Below are 25,503 nucleotides of genomic sequence, written 5' to 3'. Positions count from 1 at the left end.
ATAAAACTAGTAATGACTAAGCTATGACTTCTTCATCTTGTAGATCACACAGCTTTGTTATGGAGCATAGAGACTGGCAAATGTCTTGTCAAATATGCCGGCCACGTGGGCTCAGGTAAGCATTAACCTCAATGAGCACAATAATCAGGAGCTGTATTTCACCTGGTTCTTTTTAAAACTAGTCATAGTACTAACTGTATTGGTAAAAGTTTTACACTTGATATAAAATTTTAATATTTTAGTGGTCAGGGTACAGTGTAGTGTAGTTAGAGATTATGAATAATAAAGGGAAAAAGCTTAATGATCAAGTGCTATTATGTATTAGTCTACATTGTATAGCTTTATAATTATATTTATTTCTAATTATTTATAGTATTTATTTATATTTATTTCTAATTATTTATAACTCTAAACCATGTGTTAGAGATTAATCTGTAATACTTTGGTCAATCTCCCTCTGATTCTGTGTTTGACTATGTAGTGTATAATATTTTATAATAGCTCTCTTTCTGCCTCTTCAGTTATACCTAGGTATTAACAGTGTTCTGACCAAGTTTTATTTTTGTACTTTTCCCCTAAATGTATGTAAATTTCTTCCGCCTAGAATGTCTATATCCAATCTTTGTGCAAGGCTGCCTACCTATTCACTCCCCTCCACTGTTTCTTAGCTTTGATAGATAGGCTTGATGTTGGGCACTTAGGTCCATGAAAGTGTGTGTGTGTGTGTGTGTGTGTGTGTGTGTGTGTGTGTGATTTCTTCTCCACTGTGCCTTTGAAAATCTTAATAATTCATAGAAATCAACAAGACAAAAGCTAGAACATAATATGATTTAGTGATGAGCAGTCTCCTAGGGAAAGAAGTTGTGCTTCCCAGCTACGTGGATGCTGGGAGCTGAACCTGGGCTCTCTATGATAATAGCAGAAGCTTTAACCACTTAGCCATCTTTCTACCCCCTCTGCATTTACTTTTAAATTAATTTGGTTATTTGTAGCATTATAGCTTACAGTTAATACTTATGACAACATTTTTACCAGTTCTACATTATTTATAGCTCAGTATTGAAAGTAAATAGAATTCGCTCTCTTTTTAATGTAGTTCCTTAGTAAGCCATTATTTTAAAAGCATAGCTAGTAAAATTGCACTGATATAATTTTTTGAGGTTTTGTAGATTTTTTTTTCAACATTCTGTCTAAGGGATCAGCATCTTCTTTGTGAAGCAGAGTCATGAAGGTTGGCTCTTCTTAGCTCCCTGGTTAGAGTAATGGTAGTTTCAGTTTATTCTAAAACCTGGAAAATCCTAAGTAGGGAGAAGAGCCTAAAATCTTCTTAGTACCTGACCAGTCCCATTGAGCTGGGTGCATGCTTGTTAACTTGCTGACCATCCATTAAGATGGTCCATCGAATACAGAGAAGGAAGGCAGAAGGCTGCTGGGGCTCTGGGAGTCTCTTATGCTTTCTTATTAAGAAAACGAAAGCTTCCTGAGGAAACACTGTCAAAACTTACCTTTGAGTGTTCTGAAGGTGGATGAGAAAATGAGAGGACAGAGTCGAATCCCCGTTCCTTCTTGAGTCTGGTTAGACTCCTTTGGTCTCATCTGTGTAGAGTAAATCCAGGCTCTGTAAGCTGGGAGAGGTGCAGGTGAGGCCACTGTCTGTACTACAGTTTGCTTCTGCTTCTTGTCAGATAACCTCGTTTTCTTTGTTCATACTGATTTAATTTAACTCTAAATTGTTTAACCTGTGTATAAAGAAGATTGGTAATATTCTTTCTTGTATATCCTATAATTTTGCAAGTTAGTTTATATTTTAGTTTTTTTTTATTATGCCTCTGTTCTAACTTACTCATAACTAATTCATAGTTTAATCAGATCAGAGGTTTAAGTTTATAATTAACTTGGTAATACATACAATAGTTAGTATCAGTATCATATTTTTGTTATCTTAAGTCTGTTTTTGTAATATTTTTATTTTGCAGTAAATTCTATAAAATTCCATCCCTCAGAGCAGTTGGCTCTTACTGGTATGTTGGCTTTTCTTCTTTCTTGAACGAAATTACTAATAATCTTAAAATACTTAATTTTATATTCTTTTGTTAGTGCTATCAGAGTTATGTATGTTACTTATGAGCGTTAGATATTTTATGAATTACTCTAGGTCATTCACCTAAGCTTTAGTAGCTTGTGTGTATCTCGTTTTATGCTGACTCCAGCAGTGGTGGGACACTCCTTTAATCTCAGTACTTGGGAGGCAGAGGCAGGTGGGTCTCTGAGTTTGAGGTCAGCCTGGTCTACAAAGTGAGTTCCAGGATGGCCAGGACCACACAGAGAAACCCTGTCTCAAAAAACAACCAAACCAACTAATCAAACAAATAAAAACATAGCTTCATTTGCTGCCTTTGGAAGGTAACCTTTTGTGCTGAGGATTCTTTTTATAAAATTGTCAGGTGTGGAGTTATGTTTTGGGATATAGATGATAATCTTGGAGAATATATGTTGGCTTTGATTGGTCAGAGGTTGGCATACTCTGAAAAAGTCCATATGCACCTGTCTCTGCTCATGTTGCTTTTGTAGCATGAAAGTATGTCTCTGTAGAGGTAAGGGGACAGGACTGTTCATTTATAAAAGCAGGGACATACCTGTGATTTCCCAAAACATGGGCCATCTTCTGCTGACATGCAGAGTCTACAGGCTGAGATGACAGGGTGAGTACTCGTGTAGGTGAAGTATTAAAGAAGCCCAACTGAGTCCTTTATGTGACGACTCATTGTGGCAGAGACTTTTCACATGTGGGAGGATATTGTGGGAAGATTCTCTGGATCATGTTCCCAGTCCTAAGTGATTATAGCGGAGATTTACCTTAGTACAGATCTGAGGAGTGAAAGTGGGGAAGACCCTGAAGGTTTATTGTACAGTTGGTAGAGAGAGAATATGTTAGACCAGTGGCAGTTGCACATGTTTAGATATCAATCAAAGGTTTAGAAAAGAGAGGTGAAACCAAGTGATATCTAAAAAAGGAAATAATAGAAACTTTGAGAGAGCTAAAGGAGAAAAGAAAATTAGACTGCAATTCTTACATAGTGTTGATTGAAGAGAAATTGGCAGGGCGGTCAGTTGATTTTGGCCATTATGCACTTTCAGCTCATGGTAACGTCTTTAGGTAAGTTCTGCAGCAGTGATGATGGGAAGCAGACCATTGGTGAGGGGTGAGAATAACCATTCTGGAGAGGAGGGTCTCCAGTGCCCTGTGTAGCTGTCCTTCATCTTTCATCCCTAGTCAGAGCATTTTCTTGCCAACTTCTGCTTCAGGAACTAGGAAAGCAACACAAATGTGCTAAAAGGAACATTAGTACCGTTTACTGTAGAGTCCCACTAATAATGAATGGATGAAAGTGTCATTCACTTTCCCTGAAACATCTCAGACTCTGTTATAGTCATAAGTGTAATGCAATAGAATACTTATCACATAGACTAAAATCTCTCTATTTTTTAATCTTCAAAATTTTTCTCAAAAGGGGAATATTTTCTTTAGTAATAGCAATAATAATCATAATTTTATACATGTATTCTATTAATAGCCTTGTACAGTCTGAAATACTACTTAAATAAAGTTATTTGTTTTGCTAAATGATCAGTAAGTTAAAAATGCATGATTGATGTTTGGCCACAAGTGTAAGAAAGTGCACGTTTTATACATTGTGTGTCCTGTGGATAATCTTCCCCATTTGTCTCTTTAGCTTCTGGAGATCAGACTGCTCATATTTGGAGATATGTGGTACAGCTTCCAACACCTCAGCCTGTTGCCGACACTAGTGTAAGCATGCTTAGTTACTCTGACAGTTCTCTGTTGGTCTATTCATGTAGGACTCTGGATACTTTCGAATTTTAGAATAAGCTGATAGTATCTGGTGTGGTTGAATGTAGCTTGGCTGACCTATGTTTTAAAAGATTAGTATAGATGTGAACTGTGAATTTAATCAGCCACCTTAGCAGACAGATGGGGTGAAGGAAACAGAACATAGGGTGAGATGGAGGAAGACTATCAGCGTGCTGGGTTCTCTAAGTACCAGAAAATGGAACTGCCTGGCCATGAACACGTGTCTTCCTTTGGACAGAAGAACAAGGATCTGAAAGTGATTTAGTGATAAAGTCACTCCTATCTTAAGTCCTGAGGTGGCTCATCCTCATTTTGAAAGGGCTGGATTCTTGGTTTTCATCCTCCCTGCCTTTCTATTTTATTTTCCTCTTTCTCTCCCTCTATTTTTCTTTTAAAGAGACATGGTTTCATTGTACCCCCACCCAAGCTGGGCTTTGCAATCTTCCTCACCCTCCTTAGAGCTGGGATTATAAGCCTGTGACACTTGTTCTGGCCACTCTTTGGGGGGTGGGGCAGGATGCCACAGCAGGGGTGGGACTGCCCAGCTAGCTGTCATTGGTGAAGATGCTACCTCAGTGCATCTAAAGATAATGGATCCCTAGGGCATTGCTGTTGAGACTTAGATCTTATGGAGTTTGCTTTGCTAGACTTGGGGTTTGTTTGGAACCTGTTATCCTTCCACTCTTTTCTTTTGCTCTCTTAAAATGGAATCACCTGTCCTGAACTTCTGCAATGTTGTATTTTATATAAATATGACGTGTTAGTTTTCTGGGGTCTGTAGCTAGATAGGATTTTCCCTGGGTAGGAAGTGTACCTTGATTCTCATGTAGACCTCCCAATCTGAATGGTATTTTAAGAAGTGTTTTAGACTTTAGTGTTAATGCTCAAATGAGTTGATGTTTTGGGATAGAATAAATATATTTTTCAGTGTAAAAGAGCTCTGTAATTTGGAAGCACAGGGTTAGAATGTTGTAGATGGTGTTTTACTTAGGGTTTTTATGCTGTGAAGAGACACCATGACCTAAGCAACTCTTAAGAAGGCAAATATTTAATTGGGGCTGGCTTATCGATCCATTATCATCATGTCAGAATGCATGGTGGCAGCATGCAGGCAGACATGCTGTAGGAGAAGGAGCTGAGAATTATACATCCACAGGCAGCAGGAAGTGAACTGGTTTCAGCTTCTAAGACCTCCACAGTAACACACTTCCTCCAACAAGGCCTATTAGTGTTGGCCAAGCATTCACACACATGAGTTTATGGGGTACCATTCCTATTCAAACCACAATTGGGTGTTTGTGCCATCTCAATATTTATATGCTAATGTAGCTTTAGTTAGAGGTGATATCTTTAAGAAAGTAGTTCAGGTTAAATGAGACCATAGGGTGGGGTCCTGGTCTGATAATATTAATGTTCTTAAGACTTTACACCAGAGACCCTGCTTTCTTTCCCTCCCATTATGTGAAAGGCAACCGTTTGCCAGGCAGGAAAAGACCTTTCATCAGAAAGCAAACTTGTTGGTGCCTTTATCATGGACTCTCCAAAATTAACTTATGCCATTTCACCTTCTAAAATGTGAGGTTTCAGTCTTTTTTTGAGCCTTTTTTATTAAGCACTTTTTCCAAGTGCTTATATATTGTACATGGCCTAAATCATATACATGGCTTTAACTCTCAAATCCTTTCCTCTGTGTTGCCTGTCTGAGGGACTGAGAAAGTAGTTCATCCACTATATGTTTTTCTTTTATTTATTTTTTCTTTAATATATTTTTATATATTTTAATTTTTTTTTCTCTTAGTGAAAGCCTCTTGTGCTCCTGTTGTAGGGCAGGAGTCCAGCAGTTAGCAAACCTGTCATGAACTTGGAATTCTCTGTGACACACTCGCTACTCTTTGAAATCTTCAGGATTCAGTTATTCAGTCTTTTTCTGTGCATTGGGAAACTTACACATAGAATTCAAGAGAGATGCCCACTGAATTTTCCTGTGGATCACTATTGGGCATGGTTACCTAGGAAGTGCAAGACAGAGACAAGACTGTCAGATGTCACATTCAGTATTCTGTGTTGAAGCCATGTTCATTTGGTACCTAGTCAAAGAGATCCTTGTCCATAGCCATCCAGCAGTGCAGGTACAGGGGTGTAAGACTTCTCTGGTGCAGATGTGGGAGCTGAGAAAAGAACTAGTGCTTTCTGAACAGTTCCATCAACAGCAGAGCTGGAGGGCATCCAGAAACAGTTGGAGGGCTCCTCTCAGGCATTTCCGGTGATTGTAGTGGCCCTTCCTGTCTTTATATGTTTATATTCCAGGAGTCATTCCTTTCTGATCTCTGACCAGCGCAGCCTGGGGAATGAAGCTCTCATCTCATGCAGAAGGGAACTGGTTTTGCCGACCTTTAATGTTCTCACAGTTTTTCAGACTCTCCATTTTTAGCCAGTTGAATCTAATCTAGTGGCTTCCTTTTCATAATACATGAGTCGTCTTTCTAGAATAGTGGATGTGCTGATACGTCAGTGGCTCCCTTTTGCTTTTGAGTTGGCGTTCTTTCTTTGCAGGGCATCTCTTGTCCTCCTGTTGTTTGGTTTTCAAATAGTCTTACTGTTTAACTCCTGGGTGGCTTTGAACTTAGGGTAGCCTTGCCTCAGCCTCCAAAGTGTATGGATTATAGGCATGAGTTATTACATTCTTGGACTAGAGGGTCTGTTCTGGTTTCCTTTTGTAAACCTTTCTAGGCTTAGTTTTTATATTTCTTCTGCACTCTAGCCCATACTGAACATGGCTTTATAGTTACCACCTTCTTTCCTTTCCTGGGCTGTACCTGTTTTCCCTAAGCTCCCCTTTCTTCACCTGTCACTTATGTGTGGCTTCCTTGAGTTACACTGCCCTGTGTATTCTGATGCACGCTGCAGTCTCAGCAGAGGTTGTTAGTACAGTCTGGTAATTCCTTGTTCCCGTCATTAGTCGGTTTCCTCTTCTTGATGTTCTGCAGTGCTTCCCTTTGTCCTTAGAACAGTTCTTATAACACCAGCACACCTTTGTCCTGGAGCCCACCCAGAGCCATTACCCCTCTGACTTTCCTTCCCACACCACCATCTTCAGCAGTGCCTGTGAAAATTCACTCTTTTCCCTCCTGCGTCCCACTCTGTCTAGCTTAGTGTCCCCACAATTCTGCTGGTCCTCAGTCATCAGTGTTGCCTTCATAGTTGCTCATCCAGCAGACACTGAGGCTGCTTTTAGAGATTCTAACACACCCTTTCCTCCTGCTCTTCCTTCCCTTAAATCTTGGGTGTTCTCCGATGCTCTGCCCACTGATGTAAGTGTGAGTATGCTGTTCACCTGTTGCTTTCTTATACTAGTCCTAGTTAGTCTCATTCAGCATCTATGGCTTTAAGGACCAGCTGTTTCTGTGGGTCTCAATTCGCACACTGACTTTCCTCTTAACTCCAGACTTCAGTTGTCATCATCCAATTAATACCTTGCTTGTATGTCCTGTATCTGCTCTTGGGTTCTGGATGTCACCTAACTGCTGCTTTTATCCTGTTGCTCATCTCAGCTGTGCTGTCTCCAGTCACTCAGGAGATTGGACCATAGACTGTAAGATTGTCTTCAAAGTGTGTGTGTGTTTTCTATGTAGATTTCACCTTCATTACTACCACCCACATCTAGACTGCTCTTTCCTGTAGTTATATTTTTCTTGGTTCTTCCTCAGTCTGGTGGCTAAAGCATCAATGGTATGTTACCACATTCTGTAGACTAGACGTCTCAGAGCAGGGTAGCAGAAGGATTGGTTTATTCTAAGGCCTCTGTCCTTGCCTAGCAGATGGTCACCTTGTCACTGTGCCCTCACATGATCTTTCCTTGTATGTGTTTCTATAGTAAGTTTTTATTGCAGTGCATCAGTCATGGTAGACTGGGTCCTACACTCAGCCTAATTTTAATTGCCTCTTAAGTGTCTTTTTTCCTACTAGGGTCACATTCTGAGGTCTCATAGTTGGGGCTTGGCATGGGTGTGTGGGTGACAGTTTAGTGTGTAGCAGCCTCTTCGTTTTCCTGTTTAATTCAAGTTTAATTCTCTGCTCAGAAGTGATGATATTCCACCACATGCAGAACAGAGCAGAGTTCTTTCCATGGCCTGCCAGGTTTCATACCACCTGCTTGCTACATTGCCTCTGACTCTGTCTGTCTTGTCCTCTCACATACTAGCAAGTCCAGTCATGTAGCAGAAAAAAGACTTCATACTTGTTTTTCTGCCTGGGACAATATTCCTCACTGTCTGTGTACCTTTCTCCCCTTTCTCCAGAACTGGACTCAGTTGTTGGTGTTTCTTCAGTAATTCTGTGTAAGGCAGCAGCCCTTTGCTGTGGATCCTTTCCCCTCTCTTCCTCACTTTCTTCAGAGCACTCGCTCTGACCTGATTGTGTGCCAGGCATTCCATACCATGTGAGTGCAGATGACACGGATGACACACTTCATGATTAGCATGTGTACACACATGACATTCGTCCTTAAACTAGCCACTCTGTATGTTGTGAGTGTGTAGTGCCTCTCCTCTAAGGACAGGACCTTTGCCAGTTGTATTTACGCCAGCCTTTTTATCCTTTAAAGTAAGCATCATCTCAGGGATGACAGATGTCCCCTGTCTTCTCTGCTGTAGAAGAGAAGCAGCATGACGGTTTAATCAATGTTTATTGAACAAATGCTGGACTGTAGACCAGCTATTACATTTTATGTTATTTGGTTTTTAACAAAAGATTTAATTGATACAGGAAAATCAAGTGATCTCTCATTATTAGAACAATGGAATTGTAAGTAATTACGACTTAGAAATATTTTAAGTATTTTAAACAGGATCCTAAGACTCAAAATGCATTTTGTATTGTGACATATTATTGACTTTTAATGTATTTTTAAAATTTCATACTGTGTTTCTAATAAGTGGTAAAAATGGACAGTGTTGAAAATTGCTTTATTTGCTATTTTATTGATTAGTGAAAATGAATTTTAATTCTTTTGGTGACATGGTGGCTTAGCATTTTTCAGGATATTATAGCTAAGACTTTTATAGCTAAGACTTAACATTGAGAAAGTGTTCCTTAAGCACTAGTTACATATCAGATGCTATGCTTACATTGACCCTAATGGTGACTAAATCTAGAAAGGTAAATGGTGTAGCCTTTTCAGAAAAAAAAAAAAAAATTGAAAGATTCCTACAAAGTCTTCTTTCTTTCTTTCTGTTTCTTTTTTCTTTTCTTTCTTTCTTTTTTTTTTTTTTTTTTTCTGATTTTTACCCTTAGCAACAGATTTCTGGTGAAGATGAAATAGAGTGCTCTGATAAAGATGAGCCTGACATTGATGGAGACGTGTCCAGTGACTGCCCTACTGTCCGCGTCCCCCTGACATCTCTCAAAAGCCACCAGGGTGTGGTTATTGCTGCTGACTGGCTGGTTGGTGGGAAACAAGTGGTGACAGCCTCATGGGACAGAACTGCCAACCTGTATGACGTGGAGACATCTGAACTTGTTCATTCTCTGACAGGTACCTTGTGCTCTTGGCTCTTTGGTTGTCATTCTTGGAGATCCTTTCTGACTGATTAATAGAACTCTTTATAGCCAATTGTATTTTATCTTCAGGATTTTAACTGTAACATGTAGTGTTTTAATATTTGAAGTATGGTTGTCGTATTGGTATTCTGTTTCTCTTTGACACCTTCCCCTTTAAATAAATAACAGGCAGGAGTCTATTAATTTGATGTTTCCTTGTCAGGCCTTTTCTGTCTGTTGTGGCTGCTGCTCCTCAGCTACAGATGGTTACTTGGTTGAAGTGAAGATGCAGTTTGGGCAGGGTCTCTGGGACTTGGAGTTCTTTTTCCATGCTCATTGGTTCCTGGGGAAACCTATCCAGTGTCTTGTACCCATGTGACTGGAGTGGTATTTTATTTTCAGGAGATTAACTATAGCATACAGTATTTCAATATTTAAAGAATGGTTGTTGTATTGGTATTCTGTTTCTTTTTGATAAGTCCCCCCTTAAGTAACAGCAGTCTATTAACTCGTGCTTCCTTGTCAGGCTTTCTGTGTCTGGTTGCTGCGGGTGTCTACTTGTGGTCAGTTAGGATCTATTCTGAGCATCCAGGAGTCCCAGGAAAGGCCCTTCCCTCATAGGATACTGGCTTCTAGCCAGCAGGAATATGTCTCTGTTGCCCTGGACTCTCTAGCTTCTGGTGGGCCTTGGCCTTTCCAATGGTTCTAGCCGTTTAGACCAGGCCACTGAGGACAGTCTTTCTTTTGATTAACACAAAGTTGACTGATTTAGAGACCGTAGTTACATATGTGGTATTTTCTTTGGTCTAGTGTATATTCCATTTATAGACAGATATATTTACAGGTTTTGCCCAAATGCAAGACAGGATGTTCTAATGGCCCATAAAATCACACGGTTAGCAGTTGTTCTTGTGGCAGTTGTTGGCCTGTTAATTTGTGTGATCATCTAGCTGTTAAGATTAGGAACTGAGTTATGATGTATACAGTTCCCTACTCCTTTTTTATGTAGATAACCGAAAAGACTTCAGACATCTGAGGAGACACCACTTACATAACTCTTTAAGGTTTACTTTCCCACCGATATTAGTGGTACCTGTAAAGATGATGGATGTTTTTTATTCTTGTGGTTTTAAAAAAGCTTCACTGTCATTGTGTGTCTGCAGGTGGATGACCTTGTATTTTGTTGTATTTGGTTGTAGGGCATGACCAGGAGTTAACACATTGTTGCACTCACCCCACCCAGCGGCTCGTGGTGACCTCTTCCCGTGACACAACTTTCCGTCTCTGGGATTTCAGGGACCCTTCCATCCACTCTGTGAATGTTTTCCAAGGACACACGGAGTGAGTTACAGTTCTATAGAGATCTTAACTATCGATGAAAAAAGTTTTGTAGGTTGCTGTTGAAACTTTAATCTTAATTTCTACTGTTTGAAATTTGTCTCTTTTTCATAATGACTGCTCCATCTCTAAACATTTTGTTATGTAGTTCCAAAGGTGTAGAAAACGAAAAGAAGGCTCTGATTGTCTTTCAAGAAATTGAATGGGATTGAATCTGGCAGGGGCTGGTAGGGGGTGGCTCAGTAAGGGAAGAATTAACAAGCACCCCGGGCATGGTTAGTGGGAACAAATCCTTGTTATCTGTTAAGGGGCCCCAATCCAATCTCTTCACAGCTTACTCACAAATTATTGTAATATGTCTTTAAGATTAATTGATGAGCAAATTATATTAATTTAGACTAGCAAACAAAGTATTGGGTTTGATAATGGCATTGTCATACCCATGTGTCACTATGCTTTGTTCTCAGATGTGCCCTTTCCCCATCTGGCTCCCTCAGTTCTCCCAGTTAGCCTCCTTATGCTTTCCTCTTAGATACTCTGTCACTCTCTCTAGTTCCCACCTCCTTCATGATCTCCTTCCAGCCCTCTCATGGCTCCCAACTCAGACAAGGATACGCTGAGAGGAGGTTTATATACTGTGTATACACACATGCACACATGGATCATCAATCTAGTGTTTGTCCCTCTTATTTGTCAAGCAGGTTAGGCACAAGGCTACCTTAACACAGTTCTTCCACAAACGTATATTCTTTGGTCTTCTTAATAAACAAGGAGATTGTTTACCAGTTCCTCCTGTCACAGTTAGGGTAGTGTCTGCCAGGTTTCTCCCTGGAAAGTTATGTCTTCCAGTTTGGAGCTACTAAAGTGACACTTTTGAGATGTGGCTCTCTTTTCCCAGCAGCCTTTCATCACATGAGTCTGACATCGATTACGCGTGCCAATTTAGTACTGGAGTGTTGCGCCAGCGTCAGGTTTCTCATTCTGCCATTCTTTTCACCTTCTCTGGCCAGCACTTAACCTTTGAGAGTAAACACAAAATTCTGGATATTCTTGTCATTTTGATAGTCATTGTCCTTCACTGTCCTTTTAATTTTGGCTCTTGGTGCCACTGAACCTTCTACTTGTCCCCTGGTCTCTAGACATTGCTGTCCTTTTCCTAGGCTGGAAACCAGCACTGGCATCTCACGCAGTTGCCTCTGTGAACCCGTGCTGGAGCAAGTAAAATCTATCAGAGATTTGAGTTGGGCCAAGAAGAGAGTTTTGTTTTCAGAGAGCAAGACAGTTGTACTTGGTAGGGTAGAGCAGATGGGGGTCACATGGAGACTGGCCAGCTTGTCCTTAACCATGCTTGCAAAGACAGAAGTTTTGGGGAACTGGTAAAGGCTGGAGCATTGTGTCTAGAGAAAGGTACAGACAGCCAGGGTTCTGTAAGGACTCACAGGTTGGATTTAAGGTTGCCAGGTCTTGGCAGGTATCATTTCATTCCCGAGAAAGTAAGCCATGAGAAGCCATGAGGCATCCTGGCTTCAGTGAAGTTTAATTCTAAGGGAGTGATCTAGATTAGTGTCTTCAACTTGCCTCGTGATGATGGTATTTAAAGACTTAGAGTTAATACTCTGGTTATTCAAAACATTTTTATTTATGTTTCATGTTTTGAGAGGAGACTATATTTACGTTATTGGTAACTGATGGAGGTGCATGTTACATCTTTTAAGGTCTTGCTAGTACATGAAATAGAAGTTGTTTTAGCAATATGAGGAACATGACTGATTGTGATCTTTCCCCAAGGCCCCCTTTTTGAGGCATGATCTTACAGTGTAGCTGATGTTGTCCTGGGACTCACTATATAGACAAATCTTGAACTTAGAGATCCTCCTGTACTGGTTAAAAGCATGTGCATCTGCCTAAGGAGCCTTTATTTATCTCTATCTATCTATCTATCTATCTATCTATCTATCTATCTATCTATCTATCTATCTATCTATTACCTTTTATTGATTCTTTGTGAGTTTCACATCATGCACCCCAATCCCACTTGTCACTCCATCCATTCATAATTGCCCTCCACACTTACAACTTCCCTCCCCACCCCTCCACACCCCCCAAAAAGAAAAAAAAGATACAAAACAAAACAAAACTGAAATCTTACTGTGGAAGCTTAGTGTGACTCACAGTGTACTCTTTTGTCCACACACCTGTACTGCAATGAGTCACTGGTCTGGTTTGAGGCCTCTGGCTTCTGCTGCACTGTCAATACTGGATCCTCATGGGGACTGCTCTCAGATATCCTGTGTTGCCCTGTGTCATGGATCCTACAGCTTTGGATCTGCAGGATTGACTTCTTTACACTATTCAGTTATTTATAGATGACGTAGATGTTGGGATGGGTCAACTCAAAGCCCTGGATCTGGGCCTGGGTGGTAGCTGAGTTGGTCTCCTACATCCACACCACTAGGGCAAGCTTTCCAGCCCTGCTTTGGGCTTAGCTCACCCAGTGCCACAGCCAACAAGGGGCAGGGGTACCTCTTGAGGACTCCTTATTTTTAATAAAGACCAAGGTCTATTTCAGAGGTTTGTTGGCCCCCCAGCCCTAACTCCAGGTGCACACCTTGAGACAAGATCTCTTTAATAGCTTTGGTTGTCCTGGAACTCCCTTTGTAGATTAGACTGGACTCAAGCTCAAAGATATGCTTGCTTTTGCTGAGTGTGTCTGATTTTTAAAATAGGGATCAAGAATAAATGTTTCTAATTCACATGAGCCTCGTCCTCCATTCATCTTTTCTGAGATGTAGGATAGTTGTTAGATTGGCTTTACCCACAGGATAACTGAGAGTTTTAATGAGAGTAAAATATGTGAATCAGTCTTACTCTAACCCACACTGTTTACGTTTTTCTTGTTTCTTTTTTGATTAGTCATAAACTAGCGTATTGCATTGATGTGTGTATCTAAAAAGCATTGAAATGGGTTTTCTTTGGCACTAATATCCTTGCTCTGTCAAAAAGGATAAATTTAAAATTTTAAAGGCCTTTCTGGATTGGCAGGAGTTGGCTGGATTCTTTTGCTTCTGAATTTTGTGTAGTTGGCTCAGTGATCAAGAACATTAACTGCTCTGTAGAGGACCCAGGTTTGATTTCTAGTCTTACATAGTAGCTCACAGCAGTCTGTTACTCTAGTTCCAGGGGATCCAAAGCCCTCATCTGGTCTCCTCAGTACAAGGCACACAAGTAATGGACAGACACACATGCGCACAAGGAAAAACACCCATACACATAAAATCGAATTAAGAGAATAAGGTTTTTTTATTTTTTAATTTTATTTATTTTATTTTATTTTTTAAGTGAGCTAAATAAAGTGCCCTCTGACCTTTCTCATGTAGGTTTAGGACTTGGTCAGCAGATGGAGCTGTAGATATCTTTATTGAATACAAAATATTTCTAGTTATGATCAGTAAGCAATAAGCTTTTAGAAACACTTCACATTTAGAAAAACAGGACATGAGACATTTCATGTGGTTTTATCTGAGGATCTTCAGAGTGACTGTTGCCTTATACATTTGTCATGGATGCTGGAAACTTGAGTCTTTATAACCAAATAGCAGGTAGTAAATGCATATAGATGTACATCTGTGGGATCCATAAAAGACATGCTTTTATTAAAAGCAAACTTGACTTAACTTCTCATTAAGAACAGGAGAATGGCTAGGGTCTGCAATTGTGTGTTCTCTTTAATCATTTAGTTTGCTGTTCTGAGCATGACTTAGGAAAATAAGCCCTGGCTTTCCTACTTCATCACTCTGGTGAGTTCCCAGAGTTGTGCAGGCTCGGCAGGCCCTTCCGCAGTGGATTGTAACATCCTCTGAATGAGGACATGGCAAGGGGCTTTCTGAAGCTCATGGAGACTCAGTGCAATATTATAGTTTAACAAAGATGAATTTTATTAAGTTCTTTTTCTTGAACACTTATAATCAAAAGATAGATTCTCGACTCTTATGTTTGCTGTTCTTACTGGTGTAGCTCTAAAAATATGAGAAGGTTGTTTAATTTTTGTTTAGAGATAGACAATATTTCTACAGAAGCCTTTCTTGTGAATTTCATATTAACATGATATACAGCTCTTTTGAAAATTTTATTTTAAGATATGTACTTATTTATGGGAATTCAGCATAAATTCTTTAAAGAACCAATGCCTTTAATGTGAACAGTTGACAACTGTTCAGTTAAACTGAATGTCTGTAATTGGGTTATTTTTAAGGCAGGGTATGGTTATATAAGCAGCAAGATTGTTAGCTCAGTTTTGTGATCCAATTTTTCAAGGAATTGAGAGAGGTTTTTTTTTTTTTTTTTTTTCCTTTTCATTTCTGTTTCTGTTATCCCTTTTCTTTTCTGTGGCCTGGGTGCCTTTTTGAAAAACCAGGGTTGAGATATAATGCTTCACTGTAAGATAAAAAACTATAGCCAAATGGTCCCTTGAGATTTGTACTGTCATTATGTTTGCTCGGTACAAAGTGCCTTGATGTCAGGTGTGTTCCAGGCTTTTACTTCTCTCATGTGGTTTTGATGTGTTGCATTGATTTTCATCCTGTATGTCTTCATTATAAAGTAGGAAATCTACTCTTGTATTTATTGAATGTAATGGTGTATCTGTTATTGGGTCAGTCTTTAGTACCTCTGTGTATACCAGTTTGTCTAAAGAATAATTTTAGGTACTCCATATAGCATTGTTTTACCAGTAGCAGGAATACAAAAAAAAAAAAAAAAAAAAAAAAAAAAAAAAAAAAAAAAAAACTGCATCCCTTGGTTTTGGAAAAATAGATGATTACTTAGAAAAATTTGATATAGGAATTTCAGCTACTGGCCGAAATGATTGTGTTCCATGATTTTCTATCTTAAGCTGGCATGAAAATTCCTTTTTTCTTCTGAATTGGCCCTTTTGTATAATAATGTGGTTTTTACCTGGTAGTGTAATTTAATAACCCAAGTATGTACTTCCCAAGCCAGTGTTTCCTCTTCATCCAGCACCCTTCTCTTGAGCTGGACTCCACCCAGATCTTGAACTATGTGAAGTGGGGATGATACTTGCATGTGAAGGAGGCTCCTACAATTATGGAGGTTGTTAGGCTAAATCCACTTACTGTTCCTGGAGAGGAACCTGTGAAACAGATGACTGTCTGATGGCTTATAAATAACCTGAGGCCCAGCTCCAGTCTTCTCAGATCTATCCTCTTGGTACCATGGTCTTGTCTTTGTGCTTGGCATTTTCCCTTTTCTCTCCGCTATCCCCCATTCCTCAAGTTCTGAACCTCCGCTCCCCCTCCCCTTTGTTTTGTTTCAGTTACTGTGAGGAGGAGTTGACAGTCAAGGCAGTCACTGGTCATTAAACTTCCTCCATGGGTGGCCAATGACTCTAGTTTATATCCGACTGACAATTTATTTACAAGTGTGAATAAACTTTGGCATTGAGAACAGTCTGAAATTAGCTCAGCATGGATGAATATTTGAGAGCGAAGTTTTTTTGTTTCTTTTTGGCTTTTTCTTATACACAACTGTGACTTTATTTTCAATGTGAGCTCTGGTGAGTTCTTCTAAGGAAACTGAAATGCATCTAACAAAACAAAAATTATCTTAAAATCAATGATTATTTTGAGGCTATGAAATTTTTGTATGCCTTTATTGGCAAGTATCTGGTGGGTGAGAGGTAAATACTTAATTCTAGGCAGACTCAGCAATGTAGAAATAGCTTTGTATTAGAGCAACAGGTTTTGTTTGTTTGTTTGTTTGTTTGTATTCGTTTTTAAGATGGAATATTTGGAAAATGACATTTTTACCCAGATGGCAGTCAGTTTTAATTAGAACTGTCTTTTGTTCTTTATCAGAGTCAGCTATAGGCTAGGGAGAAGTGGGTGGCTTTCTGCTGTCAAGCTGCCTCATGATGGAGATTTTAGAAGATGGCACTTGTTTTCTATTTTAATTATTAATTTATTTGTTTAAATTTTGTTTTATGTGTTTTTTTGGGGAGATGGGGGAGACAAAGTTTTATGGAGCCTCTCTCTCCCTTAATGACTATACTTAAATCTGTGGTAAGATATTTTTTATTTTTAACTCTGGCTGGCCTTGAACTGACTGTATAGCTGAGGATAGCCTGAACTTCTAATTCTCTCCCAGGTGCTGGGGTTACAGGTGAGCATCCCAACTGCCAGCTTGTACTGAGTTTTAAAGCCTGCTTTACCATGGAAACTGCTTTTACACTCTCCTGTGTGAGGAGGAAGTAATTTGGAATCATAGATACCACGGAGTAGTGCTTTCTAGGGACAGGATAGCTCCAGAAGTGTGTTCACAAATAGAAATGACCGTTTGAGAAATAAAATGATCTGTAAGATTACAGTGGCTTCAAAATCACACTTGAGTTTTCTCTAGGGATTCAGCCCTTAAGAGGTTGTCCATGTGCCAATCGATGGTTCTCACCTGTGCACATACTTGTAGCACCACCTGGACTCAGTGGGCTAAAAACAAACACACACATGAAATTGGGAGGAAAGGGTGATAAGGGTTACGGAAGGAGTTGGAGGGGGAGGGAATGGAGCACACACTTGATTAAAACACATTCTTTGTGTGTATGAAATTCTTAAACTGTAAAAATAAACAAATGAATAAGTCAAGGCTGAAAATAACTAAGGCTAATAGGCTGGTAGTATGGTATGAACTCCTGTTTTAGGCTTTCCTTGATTTTTAATTTTTTTTTTTCCCTTTAGCTTAGGGACTGACTGGTCATAAACTAGCTGAGGATGGCCTTGAACTCCTGATCCTGTTGTCTCCACCATCTGAGTACTGGGATCATAGGTTTGCCACTATACCCAATGTGTGTTTGAGGATGGAACCCAGGGCTTTGTACGTGATACTGACAAGTACTCTTCCAACTGAAGTACATTCTTAGTCCATGTTCTCAGTTTAATTATTAGTGTAACCAGGTTGTACAAGCTCACAGAGAAACGTAGTGGGCGGTTGGCAGAAGTAGCACCTACCTGCACTGCATTGTGCTCAAGTGTGGAATGGGAGGGTTTTTTAAACTTATAACTATGAATAAATGACCAATATATTAGACACATAGTTGCTGTATAAGCATATGGTGGGCACTGTAGATTTACAGTTGTTTTGGAGTGTTGTGGATACCAATCTTAAGATGTTTTGGGGTTAATGGGCAGGTCAGCTTGTCTGAGCCAACAACTATAATAGCTCCTCACTGTGGCTTACTTTGATACAGTTTGAGTAGATAGTATGTTAATCCAAGTGATACATTTCAAAGTTGCTTCTTATTCAGAATATGGTTTTCAAAAGTAAGAGATTTATTTACGTTTTACTCTTTTAAAGCCCTCATACTGTAATCCCAGTACTTGGGAAGCTGCAGCAGGAGGATGTTGAGTTTGAGGCCAGCCTTGGCAACATTGAAATCATGTCTCCAACCAGCCAAAGAAATGGGCTGTTCAGTAATAATAAAAATATCAAAATACATGTGTTTTAAGAGGATGAGTCAATAGTTTTGTTGTGAGCCATCACTAAAGTGGTGCAAAGAACAGCTATCAGCATTTTACCACAAACTAGAAATGTTCTGACTCATTCATTGAGACAGATAGGAGATATGTCCAAGGAGAGGTGGAATTTTTGTTTGCTTTTTTTTTTTTTTTTTTTTTTTTGTTCAATAGAGTTTCTCTGTGTAGCTCTGGCTGTCCTAGAACTTGTTTTGTAGACCAGGCTGTCCTTAAACTCACAGAGATTCACTTGCTTCTTCCTCCTGAGTGCTGGGATTAAAGGTGTGTGCCACAATACCCAGTCCAATTGTAGGTAGAAACCACTTTGTATTGTGTAGAATCCACAGAGTAGGAATGAAAGGAACTAAGGTTCCAGCTTCTGGGGCAGAGATGGTGGTGATATTGGCAGTAAAGCCAATGCTGATGGACAGCCAGTCATCTGGTCAGACTTGTAACTGCTGCTGCTTCCTTTTTCAGTCAGCTACTGCCTAGATTCTCTGCTTTGCACAGGAGCTGCAGGGTGCTGACATTCAGTAGTTGGTCAGAATAACACAACATTTAACTGTCATCTTTGGGGAGTCAGCTGTTTCACAGAAGGGATTTCTCTACAAATCCCTTAAGAACTATACCTTTGAAAATGACTTTCACTCCTTTACGTCATATTGGAGTAAAGCAAGGGAGATACGGATACCTTGAGGAATCCTATATGAATTTTGTTGTTCCCACATTGAATGGACTGGTGCATCTTGAGGTTTGTATGTTTACTTTGTCTTCTGTTTTGGCTTTTCTGAAGTCAGCTGTAATTCTTTATGTTAATGTCTGTGGTGATTTGAAAAGGAATGGCCCCCATAGGCTCATATTTGAATGCTTACTCAATAGGGAGTGGCACTACCTGAGAAGGATTTAGAGGTGTGGCCTTGTTGGAAGAAGTGTGTCACTAGAGGTGGCTTTGAAGTTTCAAAAGCCCAAGCCAGATCCAGTGTCTCTCCCTTCCTGCTCCCTGTGATCCAGATGTAGTAGTAATTGTCTGCTGTTTTTCAGCACCATGTCTGCTTGTGTGCTGCCATACTTCCCACCATGCTGATAATGGACTAAACCTCTGAACTGTAAGCCAGCCTCAATTAAATATTGTCCTTTGGTCATGATGCCAATGGAACAGTGTCTAAAATAATGTCCAATGAAACTTTATTTTCAGTCCTCATTTCTCTATTTACTGCTCCTTATACATATATTAAAATCAATAAGTGGTATGTATATACCAGGGTGAAAAAATATTGGTGATCAAACTCTGACCTTCCACGGGTACTCCATTCTGCCACTGAGCTATTTCCTTGGCTGCTCCTAGCATTTTTAAGGTAGTGTCTTAGTTAGGGTTTCCATTGCTGTGAAGAGACACCATGACCAAGGCAATTTACAAATTTCCCATTTAATCAGGGCTGGCTGACAGATTCAGTGGTTTAGTCCATTATCATCATAGCAGGAAGCACAACAGTGTCCAGCAAACATGGTGCTGGAGAAGGAGCTGAGAGTTTTATATCTGGTCTGCAGGCAACCAGGAAGAGGCTTTCTGCACTGGGTGGAGCTTGAACCTAGGACCTCAAAGGCCATTCCGACAAAACCACACCTTCTAATAATGCCACTTCCCAGGCCACACATATTCAAACCACCACAGGTGGTTTATCAACATAAGTCAATTCTGAGTAATAGCTTAAGGCACATTCCTATAAAGACTTGAATGCATGTGTGTTAGGAATTCCCTTTTGTATTATAAAATGGGCGAAGAGCATACAATTTTATACTGCTGCTTAGTCTAGAGAGCACTGAGGTAGATGAGTGCTGCTGCTTAGTCTAGAGAGCACTGAGGTAGATGAGTGCTGCTGCTTAGTCTAGAGAGCACTGAGGTGGGTGAGTGCTGCTGCTTAGTCTAGAGAGCACTGAGGTGGGTGAGTGCTGCTGCTTAGTCTAGAGAGCACTGAGGTGGGTGAGTGCTGCTGCTTAGTCTAGAGAGCACTGAGGTGGGTGAGTGCTGCTGCTTAGTCTAGAGAGGACTGAGGTAGGTGAGTGCTGCTGCTTAGTCTAGAGAGGACTGAGGTAGGTGAGTGCTGCTGCTTAGTCTAGAGAGCACTGAGGTAGGTGAGTGCTGCTGCTTAGTCTAGAGAGCACTGAGGTAGATGAGTGCTGCTGCTTAGTCTAGAGAGCACTGAGGTGGGTGAGTGCTGCTGCTTAGTCTAGAGAGCAGAGGTAGATGAGTGCTGCTGCTTAGTCTAGAGAGCACTGAGGTAGATGAGTGCTGCTGCTTAGTCTAGAGAGCACTGAGGTAGATGAGTGCTGCTGCTTAGTCTAGAGAGCACTGAGGTAGGTGAGTGCTGCTGCTTAGTCTAGAGAGCACTGAGGTAGATGAGTGCTGTTGCTTAGTCTAGAGAGCACTGAGGTAGATGAGTGCTGCTGCTTAGTCTAGAGAGCACTGAGGTGGGTGAGTGCTGCTGCTTAGTCTAGAGAGGACTGAGGTAGGTGAGTGCTGCTGCTTAGTCTAGAGAGGACTGAGGTAGGTGAGTGCTGCTGCTTAGTCTAGAGAGCACTGAGGTAGGTGAGTGCTGCTGCTTAGTCTAGAGAGGACTAAGGTAGGTGAGTGCTGCTGCTTAGTCTAGAGAGCACTGAGGTAGGTGAGTGCTGCTGCTTAGTCTAGAGAGGACTGAGGTAGGTGAGTGCTGCTGCTTAGTCTAGAGAGCACCAAGCAGAGTGCTGTTCTAGCACTGTGGGTTAACATTTCTACATTGATTCCGCTTCCCTTTGTAAAATGACCAAAATGATACGCTTTTCTTCTGTTTAGTAACTCCAACTGTCGCTGTGTCTGCAGTGTTGAGGTGCTAAGGTAAAACTTTGTATGTATTCAGAGTAGTAAGTATAAATGGTTTCAAAAAAGTAGTTTAATTTGGTTCATAATAAAGGTGTCATTTGCCTAATTTTGAAAGGAAGCTGTATAACTTGTAGGGTGTAGCTTTTCAAGTAAGTACTGTGGAGAAGGCTTTAAAAAGTAAGGCACTATATTTGTGTCAGAAGGAGAAGATTTGAAACATGTCACATTACACAGCTGTGAAATTTCACTAGGAAAAACATCTTTGATGGATGGTGTAGGTACCAATTACCATTTTAAAAGAATGAGACAAAATTAATTTCTTCAGTGTGAAATGGATAGTTCCTGGCAGTGATGTGGAAAGTGAAGCTCTAGTCCACCTGCTACCATGGCTGCCAGGGGCTAGCAGTAGGGCTACATCCTGTCTCACAGCTTGTCTGGCGGCCATGACTCTACCTGTTCCCTTTGGAGGCGTTAGGCATGAGTTTCTGAGAGGTTTGTTGAGAGGTGTGGAGAGGAATCTAAAGGTTTTCATATGGAGGAGTATGGGAGAATGTCATAGAGCTGATCACTTGGGAGAGCAGAGGGAGGCATTATGATGGCCATGTTTCTGTCAGGTAGGCAGATGGTCATGCAGAAGCTGGTGGTTGAATGGTCGTGGCTGTTGGTGTTTCCTGGAAGTTGGGTGTGGAAGTCTCTTCAGGTAACAGTGAAAGGCAGAAGTAGGCATCTAAGGCTGGGTAGTGTGGAGCATCTGCAGGAGTAGCATGTACAGGCCCATTGCATCCTCTTTGGAGAGGCAAGTATGGAATGTACTGAGTTTCTGATTAGGTTATGGTTTCCCTAGGAGAACACAAAGACAGGTTAGAGGGTACTGAGGAAGTTTACAAGAGTGTCATAAGGATTATAGGACCGTAGCTAACTTTGAGTATGCAGTCTGGACTCTGGAACTTTCTAGGAAGAAACCAGTGGTGCCATGACTGTCATTCCGTACCAGTCAGCTCTGGTGGGCCCCTTGAAGGCCTATGCAATGCAGAGAATGGGTGTCAGAGGCTATCTTTGGCAAGCTGATTGGCATCTAAGTGTCGCTCATTGGGATATCTGAGCCTTAGCTTGACAGCATGTGTGGCCCCAGCTGGATGAACATGAGTAGGGCTCCAGCTTTCCCACTGCAGAGCGTCAATCTCCCTTCCCTCTTCTGTGCCAGTCACATCTGATGGGGTGCTGGATGGAGACACACTTCTAGGTTGGAGGGGCAGTTCTAGAAATTTTTGCCAGCAGGACGCACTAGGGCTGCTTACCCATTGTGGCATCATAGTGGGTGTAAAGGGCGGAGAGTCTGTGTAATGGTTGTCCTCACCTGTCAGTCCTCCAGTAACCAGAAGTAGACAGAGTGAATGCTCCACATGTGGGGGAAAGCACTGAGCTGTTTTCTTGGCTTGCTCTCTTTAAAGAATTTCTATGTTAGAGAGTTGTGATAATAACCCATTTTGAAGGTTTTTTGTGGGCTTGTCATAGTGAAACAGAGACTCACTTGTATGTAGTCTAGGTGGGACTGCACTTAATTATGTAGCACAGGCTAACCTCAAACTTTTGTTAAGTCTCCTGCCTCATCTTTTGAATTATGACATGAACTGCCTTGCCTAGTTTCATTCTGAACATTAAAAGTGTCACTTTAAAAGTGACGTTTTATTTTCAGTCTTCCTTGCCTAAGCATAGAACCCATGGGTCCTTCTTGACACCCATCTTGTTATTCCCTTAGTCTTCTCAATGAGGGGTAGAATCAAGTATGTACCTTGCTTTATAGTGTTCCTTACCAGTTTGTTGTTAGCATCTGTTTGTGCGTGTGGGAAGTTGTAGTGAATGTTCTACCCATACATAGTGTGCATACATATAGATATACACATTGTACTCTATCTCCTCTGAGAGGTTTTCTCATCATGTCTGGAGCTTATTTCTACTTGTGGCTCAAGATGTAGCTAGCCGCTTTCAGCACTTACAATCCAGTATTAGGTAGAAGTAACCCCATTCTCCAGTAGGGGAGCATTTTGGTCAGCTTCCTTGTTTTGGGGATGAAGGCCTTTCTCAGGCCCTGGAAGAGTCACTGCTGGGCCAGGACTGGGCACAAGTCCTGGTCCACTCTGCTCTGTGTGGTGCCACTGGTGACTTATGTTTATTCAAGCAGGAGTGATTTTTGTTTTTGACATTTGAGGTTTTTGTTAATTAAAAAAAAATCGGTTAATATTAAATAAGAGTGAAAAAACTTAAGTGTATTCTGCTGTGGCTTTACTTTCTCTAATATTTCTAATGAATACATGTTGTCTGCACTGTATTAAGATACTTAACTATATTCTGTATGTAACATGTACATGTGTAAATGTGTACGAGCATGAGAGGGCACTTAGACACGTGTCTGGAGGTCAGCTTGAGAGTCAGTTCTCTCCTTCCACCACACGGGCTCTGGGAATCAGAGTCTGGCTGTCAGGCTTGGTGGCAGGCACCTTTTCCTTTCCCAGCCATCTCATCAGACCAAGCATTGTTATGTTGAACGTCATTATAAAATGTAATTTACAATATTTAGAGAAATAGAGAACCCTTCATGACCTCTTTTTTATTGTTATCTGCATACATTCTACATCCACAAAACAACCCAGAAGATGTTAAGGGGATCAGGGCACTTGCTGTGAGATTGTTCTAATAGTGTCAGATGCTATAACTGTAAGTCTCATCAACATGACTGCCTAAACAAGAGCTGAACCAGGACAGCAGTGGACATGCTAAAGTGGACAGAACCCACGTTCTTTTTCAGACGGATTATGTGTGCTGGAGCACACAGAAGCCTGTGTTCAAATAGGGATGTTCTGCACAACTGTGTTTCTACTTAGGGACTGCTTACTGTCTGTAAACACTGCATCTACTGCTCCACAGATACAAAATTGTTCTTTTGTAGGAACTTAAATTTAAAAAGAAAATAAGGGATGGCAACCTGATAGTCAGTTTTTGAGATGATACCAGAAAAGATGATACTGTATTAGCATTTCATAGTCCAGCATTTTCCACATCCTATTTTTTTTTCTTAGCTGTGAAATTTCAGCAGATTGTTATGCAAAACAGTTTTGTGTCTCTGTGTGACTGGGAAGACAGCTGTTAGTCCTAATGAGGAGTGCTAGCATTACAGTATTTCTGTTGATTGAGACCCACGGAGGGAGCAGAATGTTCCAGATCAGGCAGTGGTGTGTGGTGAGAAGGTACCACACTGTCAGCTGGAAGTCCATGCTTGGCTGCTCTCCACGACAAGATAAATGAGCTTGGCTGGAGTTTGGCAGAGTCTGAAGCTTTTCCAGTGAGTGGCTGTAGCTCACTAGCTTCCCCGTGGGACTCATGGTCCAAGGGTGCCTTTAAAACTACTGCCTCTTTGCCAGGTTTTTCTTTTGATGTCCTACAAATCTGTCAGGATCGTGATTTATTAAGAACCTAATGTCTTTTAGCATTTCATTAACGTAGGGTCAGATGATCTTTTGTTGAGGTTTTTTTCTCCTTTGTATTAATTGAGCAACATGCTAGCTGAAATTTAACTTGGCCTAAACCTCCTAGAATATACTGCAAACAGAAGTCAATGGATATCTTTACTTCGTGCTTTTCAAATCTCTGGCAGTATAAAAAGGTTTTTAAATGTTCCTGTAACCTTTGCTACACCTCATTTAAAGTCAGGCCCTATGCTGTTATTTATTTAAATAAAGGATATATGGGGTTTTTAAAGGATGGACTATCAGTTCTTAGTTCATGGGAAGTAGACTGGTATCATATTTTCTTACAGAACTTTCCAGTGAAGAGAGGTGGTTGTGTTGAGATGTCTTCTTCAGGTGCCATTTTATCATTTTAGTCCTTTCATAGCAAGTGGTTGGTGACTTTGGCTTGAAAGAAAGGGCTGCATCACACATTAACCCAGTAGGCCACGACAACTTCTGAGACAGTCTTCCTAACGACTAGTGGTGGTGGTGCGCATGCGCAGTGCGCACTCTGAGGCTGCAGGCCAGCACCCATTTGCTCTTCACTTTAGTTTTTGAGACAAATTCTTTCACTGAATCTGGAGTTCACAGATTTCAGAAGACCAGGAATCCTCCAGTCTTTACCCCCTCAGCCCCAGGATTACATGATGCCATGCCTGGCTTTTTCTCTGGGATCTGGGAGATTGAACTTGGGACCTAATGCTTGTGTGGCAAACACTTAACTGACAGAGCTATCTCATGAGTGTATCTTATTTGGAAAAAAATGTCAGTTAAACTTTGCCACTTGTGAATTACCCTGTGTTTTCTGTAACTCCTGTGCTTTGATTGAATTGGAAATTACAGTTGGAATAGATATTTATTTAATTT

General features: G+C 40.7%; 1 protein-coding gene across 2 annotated transcripts in view; it reads left to right on the top strand.

Annotated features, from left to right (window-relative positions):
* Positions 1-25,503, top strand: part of WDR37 (WD repeat domain 37) — a 60,326-nt gene that overhangs the window by 23,683 nt on the left and 11,140 nt on the right. For both annotated transcript variants that reach the window (XM_080917867.1, XM_080917866.1), the window contains exons 7-11: positions 44-115; positions 1,977-2,021; positions 3,735-3,811; positions 9,167-9,407; positions 10,612-10,753. In XM_080917867.1, coding sequence (XP_080773993.1) covers positions 44-115; positions 1,977-2,021; positions 3,735-3,811; positions 9,167-9,407; positions 10,612-10,753 — 577 coding nt within the window. The remainder of the gene's footprint in view (positions 1-43; positions 116-1,976; positions 2,022-3,734; positions 3,812-9,166; positions 9,408-10,611; positions 10,754-25,503) is intronic.

The sequence above is a fragment of the Micromys minutus genome, assembly GCF_963924665.1.
Source record: "Micromys minutus genome assembly, chromosome: 6".
Taxonomy (NCBI): Eukaryota; Metazoa; Chordata; class Mammalia; order Rodentia; family Muridae; genus Micromys; species Micromys minutus.
The sequence above is the reverse complement of the archived record's forward strand: the minus strand, read 5'-3'. Positions and strand labels throughout refer to the sequence as shown.